Source organism: Neofelis nebulosa, chromosome 14 (genome assembly GCF_028018385.1).
Source record: "Neofelis nebulosa isolate mNeoNeb1 chromosome 14, mNeoNeb1.pri, whole genome shotgun sequence".
Classification (NCBI taxonomy): domain Eukaryota; kingdom Metazoa; phylum Chordata; class Mammalia; order Carnivora; family Felidae; genus Neofelis; species Neofelis nebulosa.
Window position 1 is genome coordinate 41,423,403 of NC_080795.1, and position 16,087 is coordinate 41,439,489.

Genomic DNA, 16,087 nt, shown 5'->3' on the forward strand with positions numbered 1-16,087 from the left:
TCTAAAAATACTGGTCTCTGGTGCTACATTTCATGGCAATGTTTTTACTAGGTGGTGTTTGGGAACTGCTGCTAAAGATTATAATTTTTGATGTATGCAGTTTGATGATGTATAGATGGATTTTAATAACAGGGCAAGCCAAGTAAAATTAAATCAGAGCCTGGGACTAAGATTTTTTCAGTCTGATTTAGATGTTCTTGGTTTTAAAGCTTTTTACTTTGCTTATAAGAGTTATTTCTAAGAAAATAAGAAATTCATTTCATACCATAACATTAAAAATACAGATTAAACATTTGTATAATATATCCTAAATTATAGTAGAGCATTTATTTTATAATTGGATTATAATAATATAATTGGATACTAATAATTATTTATAATCTACTCTAAACAAAACCAATGAAAAGATGTACAGTAAGATTCATTTTATTCTCATTCATCTTATTTTGTTTCAACAGGTTCATGAAGTTTATAAAATCTATATATTTTCTCTCTTTCTGGGATATTTACTGCAGTTTGAGAATTCAGCTTTATTGGTGTCTCCTCTATTAAGTTTAGTAGTAGCCTTAATGCTTGCCAAGTGCCTTCAGGTAATAAGAATTGTCTTTTTATCTTTCTTGTGGTAAATTTTTTAATTGTTCATTTTTCATGCCTCACTTCTTTGTTCATGGTTGTTTTCCCCACAGCTGAATGTGAAAAAAGGAACTTTTATAGCCAAAATAATGAAAGTGATTAATTTTTACTTGGTGTGTACTCTGACAGTGACACTGAATATTATAATGAAGGTAAATAACTCTGGGTCTGAAATTCACGTAGAAGAGCAAGTTGAATAATGAAAGTACGGGGCTAAATTTTAATGAGCATAATAACATAGCATGGTAATAAAGTTTTTACAGTAAAATTACAAGTTGAACAATGATCATTCTTTCATGAGAATATAGGATTCTGATTCTTTTCTAGATACGCTTAAAAGATACGCCTTATTTTCCATTTCATTTAAAATATTAAGTAGTGGGGCGCCTGGGTGGCGCAGTCGGTTAAGCGTCCGACTTCAGCCAGGTCACGATCTCGCGGTCTGTGAGTTCGAGCCCCGCATCAGGCTCTGGGCTGATGGCTCGGAGCCTGGAGCCTGTTTCCGATTCTGTGTCTCCCTCTCTCTCTGCCCCTCCCCCGTTCATGCTCTGTCTCTCTCTGTCCCAAAAATAAATTTAAAAAAACGTTGAAAAAAAAATTAAAAAAAAAATAAAATAAAATATTAAGTAGTATATGGAGTAAATTGAGATGAGTAAAAGTGTTCAAAAGAGTATGTCAAGTCTCCTTGTTTCATAGTTATAGCATGTATTATTTAGTTCCTTTTTAATTCATATTTTTTGTTTTATAGTCTTGTGTGTTTTCAGTTTCTAGACAGAAACATATTGCTGTGAGCATAGCTAACAGTTCTTTATTGTAACTAGTGTTTTTTACTTCCAGATGTTTGTCCCACACAAAGAAAATGGGCACATGCTGAAATTCCTTGAAGTAAAATTTGGATTAAATATGACTAAGTAAGTTTTATTTATTAATTTTTTTAAGTTTATTTATTTTGAGAGAGAGAGAGTGCATGCACAAGTCAGGAAGGGGCAGAGAGGAAGAGAGTGAGAATCCCAGGCAGGCTTGGTGCCATTAGCACAGACACTGACACAGGGCTCAAACCCACAAATTGTGAGTACATGACCTGAGCCGAAACTAGGAATTTCGGCTGAAATTGACAGAACCACTCAGGCACCCCAATAAGTTTTAGATTATATAAAAATTTATCTAGGGGCTCCTGGGTGGCTCAGTTGGTTAAGCATGTGACTTTGGCTCAGGTCATGATCTCCTGACTCGTGAGTACAAGCCCTGTATCAGGCTCTGTGCTGACAGCTCAGAGCCTGAGCCTGCTTCAGATTCTGTGTCTCCCTGTGTCTTTCTTCACCCCCCCCCCACCCCCCCCATGCACGTGTGCTCTCTCTCCCTCTCTCTCTCTTTCTCAAAAATAAACATTAAAAAAAATTTTTTAAAAAGTTTGTCTAACTCTATACCACTTAGAAAATACAGGGGCGCCTGGGTGGCTCAGTCGGTTAAGCGTCCGACTTTGGCTCAGGTCATGATCTCGCGGTCCGTGAGTTCAAGCCCTGCGTCAGGCTCTGTGCTGACAGCTCAGAGCCTGGAGCCTGCTTCGGATTCTGTGTCTCCCTCTCTGTCTCTGCCCCTCCCCTGCTCATGCTCTGTCTCTCTCTGTGTCAAAAATAAATAAAAACATTTAAAAAAAATCTCATTTAGGTGTTTTATAAATTAGATGTACTTAAACCCTAATAGTGTGACAGCATTTGAGAGTATTTTTTCTCTTAATGCAGAACAATGATACAGTCTAAAGTCAGAATAAATTAAAGATTTAAAATAAATAAAGAACCAATGTAATTAAAAAAATTTTTTTAAATGTTTATTTTTGAGAGAGAGCGAGCGAAAGAGAGAGAGAGAGAAAGAGAGAGAGAGAGAGCATGAGTGGGGGAGGGGCAGAGAGAGAGAGGGAGACACAGAATCTGAAACAGGCTCCAGGCTCTGAGCTGTGGGGCTTGAACTCAGGAACAGCGAGATCATGACCTAGACTGAAGTCGGACACTTAACCGACTGAGCCATCCAGGCGCCCAAGAACCAATGTAATTGTAACCACTAAAAATGTTTGCATCAAAAAGAGGTGGGCAGTAAGATACTTATTTCATTGCAAAGAATCTCATTCTGGGGTCATAATAGTGGATTAGATCAGAAGCTGACTTTTAAATTCAAGAATAATGTACCTTTTGTTTGTTAAATGCATTTTTTAAATCTAAAGTGAAATAAATGACTTATGCACTGATGGAGTCCACTTGCATAACAGAAAAAAAATTTACACATTTTTCTAGTTCTTCTAATATACCTTAGAACCTTATAATTCACTGTGATTACATGGGATTTTAGATGCTGTGCATGGAATTTCATGTGTGTTATATCACAGTTAATAAAGCTTTTGACATGGTTTAAACACTTGAGAAATCTTCTGAAGTTTGTTAAGTCGGGTGTGGATATCTACTGAGGTAAAATGATCCTATAAGAGGCCATATACTCCGTAAGGGCAGGGATCATGTCTTTTTCAGGGATATTTATAGGCCTGACACTTAGCAGGCAATTAGGAAAAATTGGTTATAGATCTCCATAATTGACTAGCCTTTCCCCTGACTTTTTCTTTAACCTTGGAAAACTCTAGAATTCACAAATAGGATTAAGGGCTGCTTTTGTCTAGCATTTCTTAGTTGATGTTATGTAGTGCCCCTTTGTTCAGCATGTCAGGTACTAGATTTGTTTCACTGGGTAATATAATAGGTGTTTTAAGAATAAGGTAAGGTCTCTTAAGAATATTGACATCTCACTTGGTAGTTTTTGTATAGTTAATAACATGGGTGGTATAAATAGTAAATGCCTTACACTCACATGTGCCAACTGGGTATTAGGATTTGTAGTTCACCAGAATGTCAGAAAACATTTCTTTTTTTCTTTTTTTTTTTTAATATATATTTTTTTAATTTTTTTTTTTAAATTTATGTCCAAATTAGTTAGCATATAGTGCAACAATGGTTTCGCGAGTAGATTCCTTAATGCCCCTTACCCATTTAGCCCATCCCCCTTCCAACAACCCCTCCAGTAACCCTCTGTTTGTTCTCTATGAGTCTCATCTGTTTTATCCCCCTCCCTGTTTTTATATTATTTTTGTTTCCCTTCCCTTATGTTCATCTTTTTTGTCTCGAAAAGTCCTCGTATGAGTAAAGTCATATGATACTTGCCTTTCTCTGACTAATTTTGCTTCGCATAATACCTTTTAGTTCCATCCATGTAGTTGCAAATGGCAAGATTTCATTCTTTTTAACTGCCAAGTAATACTTCCTTGTGTGTATAAACCACATCTTCTTTATCCATTCATCCATCGATGGACATTGGGGCTCTTTCCATACTTTGACTATCGTTGATAGTGCTGCTATAAACATGGGGGTGCATGTATCCCTTCAAAACAGCATACCTGTATGCCTTGGTTAAATACCTAGTAGTGCAACTCCTGGGTCGTAGGGTAGTTCTATTTATAATTTTTTGAGGAACCTAGATACTGTTTTCCAGAGTGGCTGTACCAGTTTGCATTCCCACCAGCAGTGCAAGAGATGCTCTTTCTCCACATCCAACATCTGTTGTTGCCTGAGTTGTTAACATTAGCCATTCTGACAGGTGTAAGGTGGTATCTCATTGTGGTTTTAATTTGTATTTCCCTGATGATGAGCGATGTTGAGGATTTTTTCATGTGTTGGTTGGCCATCTGGATATCTTCTTTGAGGAAGTGTCTGTTCATGTCTTTTGCCCATTTCTTCACTGGCTTATTTGTTTTTTGGGTGTTGAGTTTGATAACTTCTTTATAGATTTTGGATACTAACCCTTTATCTGATATGTCATTTGTAAATATCTTCTCCCATTCCATCAGTTGCCTTTTAGTTTTGTTGATTGTTTCCTTCGCTGTGCAGAAGCTTTTTATTTTGATGAGGTTCCAATAGTTCATTTTTGCCTTTGTTTCCCTTGCCTCTGGAGACATGCCGAGTAAGATGTTGCTGCGGCCAAGATCAAAGAGGTTTTGAGGAAACATTTCTGTTGAGACAGACTTTCAAGAACCAGTAAAGAAATGTTAATAAATATTGGATGTGCACGATACTAGGCCAGGTATTCTGAGCTATTAAAAAATGACTATAATCTTAAACTAGCAAGTTGTATTAAGTGCTATAATAGAAGGATAAGTAAAGTGCCATGGGAATATGGGGAAGGAAAGATTGAGACTGGGTGATATGGAAGAATATTTATGAAATTGAAATTTGAATTGGATCTTACAGAATTAGTACCTTTAATAGGCAGATAAAAAAGACATGAATTCATCATACAATCATATATACAAGACAGTTGGATAGCAGCCTCTTTGATACAGTTGTATTGCTGCTTGACACATTGTGAAACTTTGACCTTTAATTCTAAACCCAGTGATTTGTGAAGCAGGCATTCTCAGGCCACCCATGAGCTCTCCCGAAGATCACTCCATCTCTTAGCTCCTTTCCCAGGGTTAGGATTAAGGATAAAATGGTGGTTGGAGATGGGTCAGATGTGAGAATGCAGATAAAACTATATATAAGCAGGAGTCTTGTTAATCATATTTAGCTTAGAGTCAAAAGAAGTTTATCTTGATTCTTATAGCTTGAAATGTTTATGTGTTAAATCTTATGACTTCTGTCTTAAAATGAGTCCTGTGGGGCACCTGGGTGACTCAGTGGGTTAAGCATCCAGCTCCTGATTTCAGCTCAGGTCATGATCTCATGGTTCATGAGTTTGAGCTCCATGTCCAATTCTGAGCTGACAGCATGGAGCCTGCTTGGGATTCTCTGTCTCCCTGTCTCTCCCTCCCCGACGCACTCGTGTGCATGCTCTCTCTCTCAAAAATAAATAAACTTAAAAGAAATATTTTTCAAAATGGGTCCTAGTTGAATTACATTTATCCATATAAAACAGGACTGTCCAATAATATAATGTGAGTCACATATGTAATTTTCTAGGAGCCACATTACAAAAAGTAAAAAGAGGGGCGCCTGGGTGGCTCAGTCGGTTGGGCGTCCGACTTCGGCTCAGGTCGTGATCTCACGGTCCGTGCGTTTGAGCCCCGCGTCGGGCTCTGTGCTGAAGGCTCAGAGCCTGGAGCCTGTTTCAGATTCTGTGTCTCTGTCTCTCTCTGACCTTCCCCCGTTCATGCTCTGTCTCTCTCTGTCTCAAAAATGAATAAACGTTAAAAAAAAAAAAATTAAAAAAAGTAAAAAGAGGGGTACTGGATGGCCCAGTTGGTTAAGCATCCAACTTCAGCTCAGGTCATGATCTCACAGTTTGTGAGTTCGAGTCCCACATCGGACTCTGTGCTGACAGCTCAGAGCCTGGAGCCTGCTTCTGATTCTGTGTCTCCCTCTCTCTGCCCCTCCCTGGCTCACGCTCTTGCTCTCTCTCAAAAATAAATAAACGTTAAAAATTTAAATGAAGTAAAATAAATTTTAAAAAAGGTAAAACGAAACAAGGGAATTTTATTTTAATTATAAATTTATTTAATCTGATTTATTAAAATATTTTAATGTGCAAACAGTATAAAAATTACTAATGAGCTATTTTGTATTCTTTTGTCCTTTTTCATTTTTTTTTTTATGTTTGAAATCCGGGATACTTAAAGTAGATCTCCATTTGCATTGGCCGCATTTCAAGTGCTAATAGCCCCATTGTATCTAGTAGCTACCATGTTGAGCGCTGCAGATGGGAGGGTTGGACAGCTGAATTTTTTGTTGTTTCCAGATAAAAATAGAAAGTGAAACTCTATTGAAACTATACTGAATTCTAGAGATGGTCACATTACTGGATAATACAAAGCAGCAGTTTTACATTTATTAGGGCAATTTGTTGAGAAGAGTTACTAATGCTATTATCTTCATTTATAAAGGGTACTGTTACAAGTGAATTTAGGAAATGTGTTTTGTGTTTTATGTTTTTATTGAGATAATACTTTTATGTTCAGTAGTTTATAACATCTGTGATTTTAACATCATGCTTTTTGTTTTCTCAAGGAATTTTACAATGAATTGGCTCCTGTGTCAAGAATCCCTGCAGGCACCATCTCAAGATTTTTTTTTGCGATTGACACAGTCTTCTTTATTACCTTTCTATGTTTTAGTGTTAATTATTTGTTTTCTTTCTATGATGCAAGTTATTTTTAGGAGAATTAAGTAAGTACCTATGAGAATCATCACATTGCTAACTAATACCTTATGGAAATATGTAAACTATCAATTTTTAGTATCCTTCCAATATTTGTGTATTTGTTTTAGAGTTTCTAGGTCCATTTTCTTGTTATGAACATGTACAATATCGTTATAACTTAACCAGATAATATTCAAATTTGTTTATACATCTAAATACATGATGTACAAATTTAATGTAGGAATAATATTCATTTAAACTGTTAGACTCCTTCACTGATTTAGTCATATTTTTACTGAACGTAAGAATAATTTTTTTAACCTAAATGAAGCTAGTAATGTAAGTGATTTTAAATTATCAAGACTATTTTAAAATATTTTTGTCATGGCTGAAAGCAATAACTAGTTAAGTGATAATCTTGGAAAAGGAACCTAAAAATCTTTTTTGTCATATTTCCTGAATTTTCATATTTAGTCTTCACTGAGTCAGTTTCTTCAGGTTCTTAAAAGCCCTTTCAAGGACTTGGAGATGTATATAAGTTAGGCATTTCACTATCAGAATATACTTTCAGATTTCAAGAACCACCTGTATTTCTTTTTTTTTTTTTTTTGAAAAAATTTAAGATCTTTGATTATTTAAAAATGTTTTTTCGATAGTAAAAAACATTTCCTTTGTGTAGTGGCAAGTCCTTGAAAGAAACTATTACGCTTGAAGATGGACGAATTGGAGGAAGGCCAGAAATAATTTATCATGTGATTCACACTATTTTATTGGGCTCTCTTGCAATGGTTATAGAAGGGTAAGTGTACTTTATTGGAGCTATTTGTTTTTACAAACAGGTGTCCTTTCTAATGGTAATAAATGGATACTTTCAAGAATATATTTATGAGGGACGCCTGGGTAGCTCAGTTGGTTTATGTGTCTGACTCTAGATTTTGGCTCGGGTCATGATCTCATGGTTCCTGAGTTTGAGCCTGGCATTGGGCTCTGCCCTGACATTGTGGAGTCTGCTTGGGATTCTGTCTGTCTGTCTGTGTGTCTCTCTCTTTCTCTCTCTCTCTCTCTCTGTCCCTACCCTGTTTGCACTCTCTCTCAAAACAAAACAAAACAAAAACAAAAACACTTAAAAAAAAAAAAAAAGAATATATTTATGAAACTATAAAAACTCAAAATCTACAAACTTTCTTATCTGGAGTTTACAGAGGTGCTTATAGTACAGTGAACTGACATTTACTTATTCACTCATTTGTTCAAAAACTATTGAATGTTTTCCAAGGACCAGGCATTGTACTAGGTGCTGAAGTTACATGGGTAAGCAAAAGTGGACAGTTTGTAACCTTATGTGACTGTGGCCTAATGGAGGTGACATATATTAATCACACAAAAATAAAATTACAACTTTGTTAAATGAAATAGAGGTAAATCGTGCTGTGAGGTTAAGAGTTCAGTAAGTGATACCCTTTAAAGTTTGGATTCAGGTGAAAAATAAGACACATGGGTATAAAATGATTTTGAATACTCAATTTCAATTTGAGGAGGGGCTTTTCCCACAGTAACAACAAGCAATTGTCCAGGTACCAACTGAATGTCCTACACTTTGACTTAATTCTGGCACTGTCCACCTAGAGGTTGCATCAGATTCCACAGTTCAAGATTGCCCCCAACCCACTTCATGTGCCAGTTGCAAATCCAGGTTATTACCTGTGCTTCTGACCAACTGGCTGTAAATCAGAAGTTCTTAGATCCCCCTCCTCAGGTTCAATTAAGTTGCTAGAACAGCTCACAGAACTCAGGGAAACATTTTACTTACTAGATCACTAGTTTATTATAAAAGGATATAACTCAGGAACACCCAGATGGAAGCTCGGCAGAGGGCAAGGTTTGTAGGAAGGGGTCCGGAGCTCCCGTTATCTCTAGGTGTACCACTCTCTCCAGGTCTACATGTGGTCACCAACCCAGAAGCTCTCCAAACCCTGTCCTTTGGGGTTTTTATAAAAGCCTCACATAGGCATGATTGATTAAATTATTGGCCATTAGTGATTGAACTCAACCTCTAGGCCCTTTTCCCTCCCCAGAGGTTTGGAGTGGGACTGAGTTCCAACTCCCTAATCACATGGTTGGCTCCACTGGCAACCAGCCCCATCCTTGAGTGTCTTCCAAAAAGTTACCATTAACATAAAAAAAGACACCTTTCCAGTTTCATCACTTAGGAGATTCTAAGAATTTTGGGAGCTGTGAGCCAGGGACCGTACAAAGACCAAATATATGAGAAATACATTTCAATCATCTGAATGATTCTGATTCTATAAAGGTTGCATTGGAGACCACTTCTTCATGTGTGAACAAAGGGCTTCTACTATTTGCCACCCCAAATTGACCTTAGTCCTCAAACTTTGGGCTTTCCCTCTTTAATGGGTAGAGCCTTGGTAAGTTTATGCCCCTGTCTACACCTACCTTGCAAAAGGAAGATACAAAATATGGATGCCTAGAATGTTTAAGCTGGATATGCTCAATTCTCCCTCTTAATACACAAATCAGATAAATCACTGCCATGAAGAGGAGCCATTAAGATTCTGAGGTAGAGGGCGCCTGGGTGGCGCAGTCGGTTGAGCGTCCGACTTCAGCCAGGTCACGATCTCGCGGTCCGTGAGTTCGAGCCCCGCGTCGGGCTCTGGGCTGATGGCTCGGAGCCTGGAGCCTGTTTCCGATTCTGTGTCTCCCTCTCTCTCTGCCCCTCCCCCGTTCATGCTCTGTCTCTCTCTGTCCCAAAAATAAATTAAAAAAAAAAAAACGTTGAAAAAAAAAAAAAAAAAAAGATTCTGAGGTAGAGGGATAAGAGGGGAAGTAGGGAGAGATGAAAAGTATTGATCCTAGTATGAGATTTCTCAAGTTAAATTTTCTTTAATTATGAATATAGATACTGAATCACAGTCCCATGGTGCTTTTCCAAAAAGAAAGCTTAGCTGTTTTCAAGTATTATATTAATTTTTTATCTTGAAATACTATACACATCACAACCTCAAAGTTACAGTTATTATTGGGCCTGCATTTAACATCTTAATTAATAAGTACAAATGTGCTATATTATAAATCTTTTTATTATTTGATATCAATATTTCAGTATAATTGGTTTCCTTTGTAGACCTATGTACTTTATGCATTTAAAAACATTTTCTTGGGGCGCCTGGGTGGCTCAGTCGGTTAAGCGTCCGACTTTGGCTCAGGTCATGATCTCGCGGTCCGTGAGTTCGAACCCTGCGTCAGGCTCTGTGCTGACAGCTCAGAGCCTGGAGTCTGTTTCGGATTCTGTGTCTCCCTCTCTCTCTGACCCTCCCCCATTCATGCTGTCTCTCCCTGTCTCAAAAATAAATAAACGTTAAAAAAAAAAAAAATTAAAAAAATAAATAAAAACATTTTCTTGGGGCATCTGGAAGACTCGGTTAACCGACTGACTCTTGATTTTGGCTCAGGTCATGATTTCACGGTTTGCGGGTTCGAGACCTGCATTAGGCTCCATGCTGATGGCAAGGAACCTGCTTGGGATTCTCTCTCCCTCTCTCTCTGCCTCTTCCCCGCTCGCACACATGCATGCTCTCTCTTAAATAAATAAACTTAAAAAAAATAAAACCATTTTCTTATAAGTCATCCGTACACTTTATCAGACTGCCAAACCCTTGACCAATGGGAATCTTTTACTGAAACATTGAGAATGGTGGTTCACACTAATAGTTAGCATTCCATAATGCCTAGTAAGTAGGATGAAGAAATGTGTTAAACCATGAATATTCTAAGTGATTCATGTTTTGATTCTCATCTCATTGCCTTATAGTACTAGAATTTTGGTGCATGGGTTACCTTTTTCCCCCTTTGTACTCTCTCAGTTTTATTTCTCTTTGCAGAAGAACATTTTATTATTCTCACCGTTCTTCATTGTTGGATCTACCATTTTAAGTTCAAGATCCTGTTTTTGAACATGTAATATGCATTATTCTTTCACTCATCTTTACTTCTTTAATTTATTCACTAGGCCTATAATACTGTGACCACCTGTTCATGCAAATAATAAGCATAGTCACCCAGAATGTGCCAAGCACTCTATTAAGTAGGCAGTAGGGATTAAAGAAATACAAAATCTACTCTTTTGTTTCAAAGAGTAAGTAAACCAAGAGTTAGAATAAAGTAAGTACTATGAGAAAGGTATACAAAGGGTGCTTTAATCACTCAAGAGGAGAGGTACTAACTCAGTTGTAGAGGGTGGACAGAGGAAGTCAATTTAAGGAAGATTTCCTAAATGGGGCAACAGCCTTCAGAGATAAATAGAGGTTGGCCAGGCTGTTCATTTTCTTGTGTGTTTGTGTGTGTGTAATAATCTGGACAGAATAAATGTCAGGGGTGCTTAGGTGGCTCAGTTGGTTAAGCATCCGATGCCTAGTTTCAACTCAGGTCATGATCTCACAGTTCGTGGGTTCAAGCCCCACATTGCACTCTGCAGTGACAGTGCAGAGCCTGCTTGGGATTCTCTCTCTCTCTCTCTCTCTCTCTCTCTCTGTCTTTCAGAAATAAACAAAAATGTTATATCAGATTTGTTTTTAGTAAGATCTCTCTGGCAGCAATAATTGAGGAAAACAAGATTAAAGGAAGACAAGCTGGTTAAGAAGGTGTTATAATAGAATATAGAAAAGAGTAGCCATAAAGATGGAGGAAAGGGACCAAAACTAAAATATTTGGGAATTGGAAACTGAGTAAGTAGCAGTAGGGACTGTGACAGAGGGACTTTAGGAGGAATTGCAACTCAGAAGTCAAAGGAGTTTTTAAAGGAGTACATAATCAGAAAGTAGAAGGCAGGAAGAAGTGGTAAGCATGGACCTCAAGGGGTCTGGCTATAAAGGGAATCAGAGCCTAAGGCAGCACTAGATGAGGATGGATGGGCTTGTATCAAGAAGGAGAAACTTATGTGCATTATGGAATGGAACACTTGAGATTGTTATGCAAACTCTGGCTAGAACACTAATCATATTTAGGGACGTCCTAGGAGAAAAACTGAAAAGGTGCATCAACACCATATTTTTGAGGGCCCTGAAATTTAGATGAGTTTTCATTTATTTCAGTAGATTCTGGGGAACCACTAGAGACTATAACAAAAAGTGTCTTGTAATTATGTTTGAAGAAGGTTCATCTGGCATTTGGCTGAAAGAGAGTCTAAAGGTAGAGATGTTAGGGCACCTGGCTGACTCAGTGGGAAGAGTATTCAACTCTTGTTCTTGGGGCTATAAGTTCAAGCCCCACATACGATATAGAGATTACTAAAAAACAAACAAAAGGTAGAGATGTTAATTATCAGGCTGTTGCAATAAAATGGTAAGGAAGAGATAGATGCAGAGAAATCATTGGACTGGACATAGTGGTCTAATCTCTAGAGCAGGAAGTTGGTGTTCCAGGGAATGTTATGTACATATAATTCAATGTGAATGGTGTCTCCTGGAGTTCTAAACCAGACTCTAGTTTTGGTTCTGGGGGACTTGAAGAATAGCAGGAATGGGGGTAATTAGGAGGAAATATTGGTTGACCAGAGGAAACTAATACAGTTCCTTTGTCTTAGCAATATGTATTCTATATATACATACACTACTTCTGTCAAAGTCCAAGTCAGTTTTCATTTTTCTTAAGATTTTATTTTTAAGTAATCTCTATACCCAACATGGGGCTCAAACTTAAAACGCTGAGATTAAGAGCTGCATGCTCCACCAACTGAGCCAGCCGGGTTCCCCTACATTTTTTTAAATCACCAAAAAGCTAGGGTAGCAGTATATAGTAAAAATGTATATAGTAGTATATAGTAAAATGTAAAATGCAATTTTACATTTTGCTTTTATGTTTTTCATAACTATTTAATACCTACTGAAGGACAGGTTTCTAGTTTTTTTTCTACTAAAACAACATACTGCAGTTAAAACCTTTGTATCTTTATATACATATACTAATACATCTGTTGACTAACTTACTAGAAATGGGGTTGTCTTGGAGTACTTAAAATTTTTATAGGTTTTGGGGTGCCTGGGTGGCTCAGTCGGTTAAGCGTCCAACTCTTGATTTCAGCTCAAGTCATGTCTTGCGGGTTCAAGCCTGTTGTCGGGCTCTGCACTGGCAGTGCACAGCCTGCTTGGGATTCTCTCTCTCTTTTTCTTTCTGCCCCTCTCCTGCTTGCATGCTCGCTCTTTCCCTCTCAAAAATAAATAAACATGAAACAAACCGAAACTAAAAACTTAAAAAAAAATTTTTATAGATTTTGCCAAATTGCCTTCTGGAAAAGTATAACAGTTTATATTTTCTCCAAGAGTACAACCTTACTACACTCTCATCTATATTAATGCTCTTATTTCATCTTCATTTTGGTAACCTGCATGTTTTCTTGATTATTTAAGAAATGAATAACAATCTGTTGCTGAAAGTTAGAGGCTAAGCTTTTCATTTTCCCTTAACATGTGGTATTTTCATGGGTAGTAGGAAAGAACTGAGAAAAGAGAAATGGGAGTGCCTGGCTGGCTCAGTCAGTGGAGCATGTGACTCTTGATCTTGGGGTTATGAGTTTGAACCCCACATTGGGTGCAGAAATTACTTAAAAAAATGAAATCTTTAAAAAAAGAGAAATTAGATAGTAATGGTGTTCATGGGATATCTGATATGTGACTCCCATTCTTTTCTAGCTTGAAATACCTCTGGACTCCTTATGTATGCATGTTAGCAGCATTTGGTGTATGTTCTCCTGAACTTTGGATGACACTTTTCAAGTGGCTTCGATTACGAACAGTACACCCAGTATTATTGGTGAGTCATTGTTATTTTGTGTTAAGTACTTGTTTCTCTTTCAATTACACAAATGGAAACTACATTGGATACAATTGAAATGGTGTGAGTAAAGGATATTATGACTTACAAGTGAAAAAGAGATCCTGGGGAAAAAATTTTTTTTAGAATTTCTGATTTAAATGCAGATAAGTAAAATAGAAGGTAAAAATACGAGTGAATCAATAATGTTAGAGGCTATCAAGAATTAATTTTTAGGGGCACCTGGGTGGTTCAGTTGGTTGAGTGTGTGACTCTTGGTTTCATTCAGTTCAGGTCATGACCTCACGGTTTATGAGATCAAGCCCCACATTGGGCTTTGTGCCACCAGTGTGGAACCTGCTTGGTATTCTGTCTCTCTCCCTCTCTGCCCCTCCCCTGCTTGCATGCACTCTTTCTCTCTCTCAAAATAAATAAACTTTTAAAAAATTTATTAAAAAAGAACTAATTTTGAGCGGTTGGCCATCTGACTTCAGCTCAGGTCATGATCTCATCGTTTGTGAGTTTGGGCCCCCAGTCAGGCTCTGTGCTTGCACCTCAGAGCCTGGAGCCTGCTTCGGATTCTGTGTCTCCCTCTCTCTCTCTGCCCTTCCCCTGTTTGTGCTCTGTCTCTCAAAAATAAATAATGAAACATTAAAAAATAAAATAAAAAAAGAATTTTTATAATATCATTCTTGATTTGATGTGGAACTATTATATGTTTTCTTTTTTATTGTTTAAACAAATTTTTTTTTTGGTTTTGTTTTTTTAATTTAATTTTTGAGAGAGAGAGAACGAGCAGGAGAGGGGCAGAGAGAGGGAGAGAGAGAATCCCAAGCAGGCTTTGCACTGTCATCATAGAGCCCAATGTGGGGCTCAATTCCACAAATTGTGAGATCATGACCTGAACCAAAATCAGGAGTGGGACACTTAACTGCTTAACCACCTGAGCCACCCAGGCAAACTATTGTATGTTTTCAGTGTGAATACAACATTTTCACTGTGCCTGCTATGTGCAGTGAGCTTACAATGCAAATTAATTTCATCAGGTAGACTACAGTCTCCTATTCATAAAAATAATAAGAAGTATTGACAGGGTACTGTTAGAACACAGAGTAGGGCTACTTAATTCAGTCTTGTTAGGGATTCAAAGACTTTTCAATCTGAAATTTGAAAGATGATAAATTATTACTTGGATGGATGGGAAGGAAAGGGTGGGCATTCATGGGAGAAGGAATAAACATAGATAGGCAAAGAACATGTTGTAATCAAAGGGAATAAAAACAGTGGCAAAGAAAAAGCATGATATAATTACTTTTCTTGGCACATAAAATGTGAGATAAGAGTGGTCAAGAAATGAGATTGGGGAATTCAAGACGTGTAAGGTCATGGAGGCCTTTGAATATCATGCTGTAACACTTGGTCTTATCCTATAGGCAGTAGAAAAATCATTGAAATGTTTATGTGTGAGTGTGAGAGAGTCAGTCTTCTGTTTTCTCTCAGTTCACACTTATAATTCTTTGAAGGATAGACTTGAGGGTGACAAATTCAAGCCAAGAAGGTAAGGTACTGGCCATGGTGAATGGAAGTGATAAAAGCTTCAATATATTGAGTGTTCACCACGTGTCGGGTACTGTTATAAAATACTTTATGTGCTATTCAATGCTTACAAAGGCCCTAACAGCTAAGTTTTATTGTCTGTATTTTATAGACAAAGAAACTAAGGGTTAATCTGGTTAAATAACTTGCTTGAGATCACATAGCTTATAAATGTGGAAATCATGATTTACACCCAGGTTTTTCTGACTCTGGGGTCTATTCACTTAATACTATGCTATACTGGAATGAAAAAAATTAGAAAAGAAGGTTAGTGAGACTTGGTGCTTCATTAGTATGGAGAGAGAAATCATAGATATTTCCTAGTTCTCTAGTTTGTGTGACTGTGGATTTTAGGGTTACCAAAATAGGGTTACAGACATAGGACAATAGGAAGAACAGGTTTTGGCAAAGGGATGATGAATAATTATCTTTAGTAATAGTCATGTTGTGTTTTGCCGGTCTTTTTCCAGAGGAACTTATATGTTCTTGTTTTAGCATACTTGCATATTGATATGTATTGGTGTTTTTCTTGTGTTAATTCATTGCCTTTTTGTTGCTAGCTGTTTAGGTAGCACAGTGCAGTGTCCTTTTAAGCTCTTCATAACTTAAATTCCTGGCAGAATTGTCAAATATTGATTTATTATTTGAAATACTACCATAAGTGTTACCTTTTTTCTGTTCTGCCTTAAATTTATGTAGTAAATATGTATGTCTCACTTTATCTCCTGCTTAATATGTCTTAAATTCGTTAATCTTCACCCATTTCACTCTGTGAACCTAGGTTCCACATTGACTTCAGTTTCTCTGAAATTTTATAACTCTAAGAATCTGTGATTGATCATGGAGTCAATGTCTAGTA

General features: G+C 37.2%; 1 protein-coding gene across 5 annotated transcripts in view; it reads left to right on the forward strand.

Annotated features, from left to right (window-relative positions):
• DPY19L4 (dpy-19 like 4) overlaps window positions 1-16,087 on the forward strand; it is a 66,349-nt gene that overhangs the window by 32,929 nt on the left and 17,333 nt on the right. For all 5 annotated transcript variants that reach the window (XM_058698599.1, XM_058698600.1, XM_058698601.1 and 2 more), the window contains 6 exons: window positions 459-590; window positions 687-785; window positions 1,471-1,544; window positions 6,675-6,833; window positions 7,487-7,606; window positions 13,512-13,632. In XM_058698599.1, the coding sequence (XP_058554582.1) occupies window positions 459-590; window positions 687-785; window positions 1,471-1,544; window positions 6,675-6,833; window positions 7,487-7,606; window positions 13,512-13,632 (705 nt within the window). The remainder of the gene's footprint in view (window positions 1-458; window positions 591-686; window positions 786-1,470; window positions 1,545-6,674; window positions 6,834-7,486; window positions 7,607-13,511; window positions 13,633-16,087) is intronic.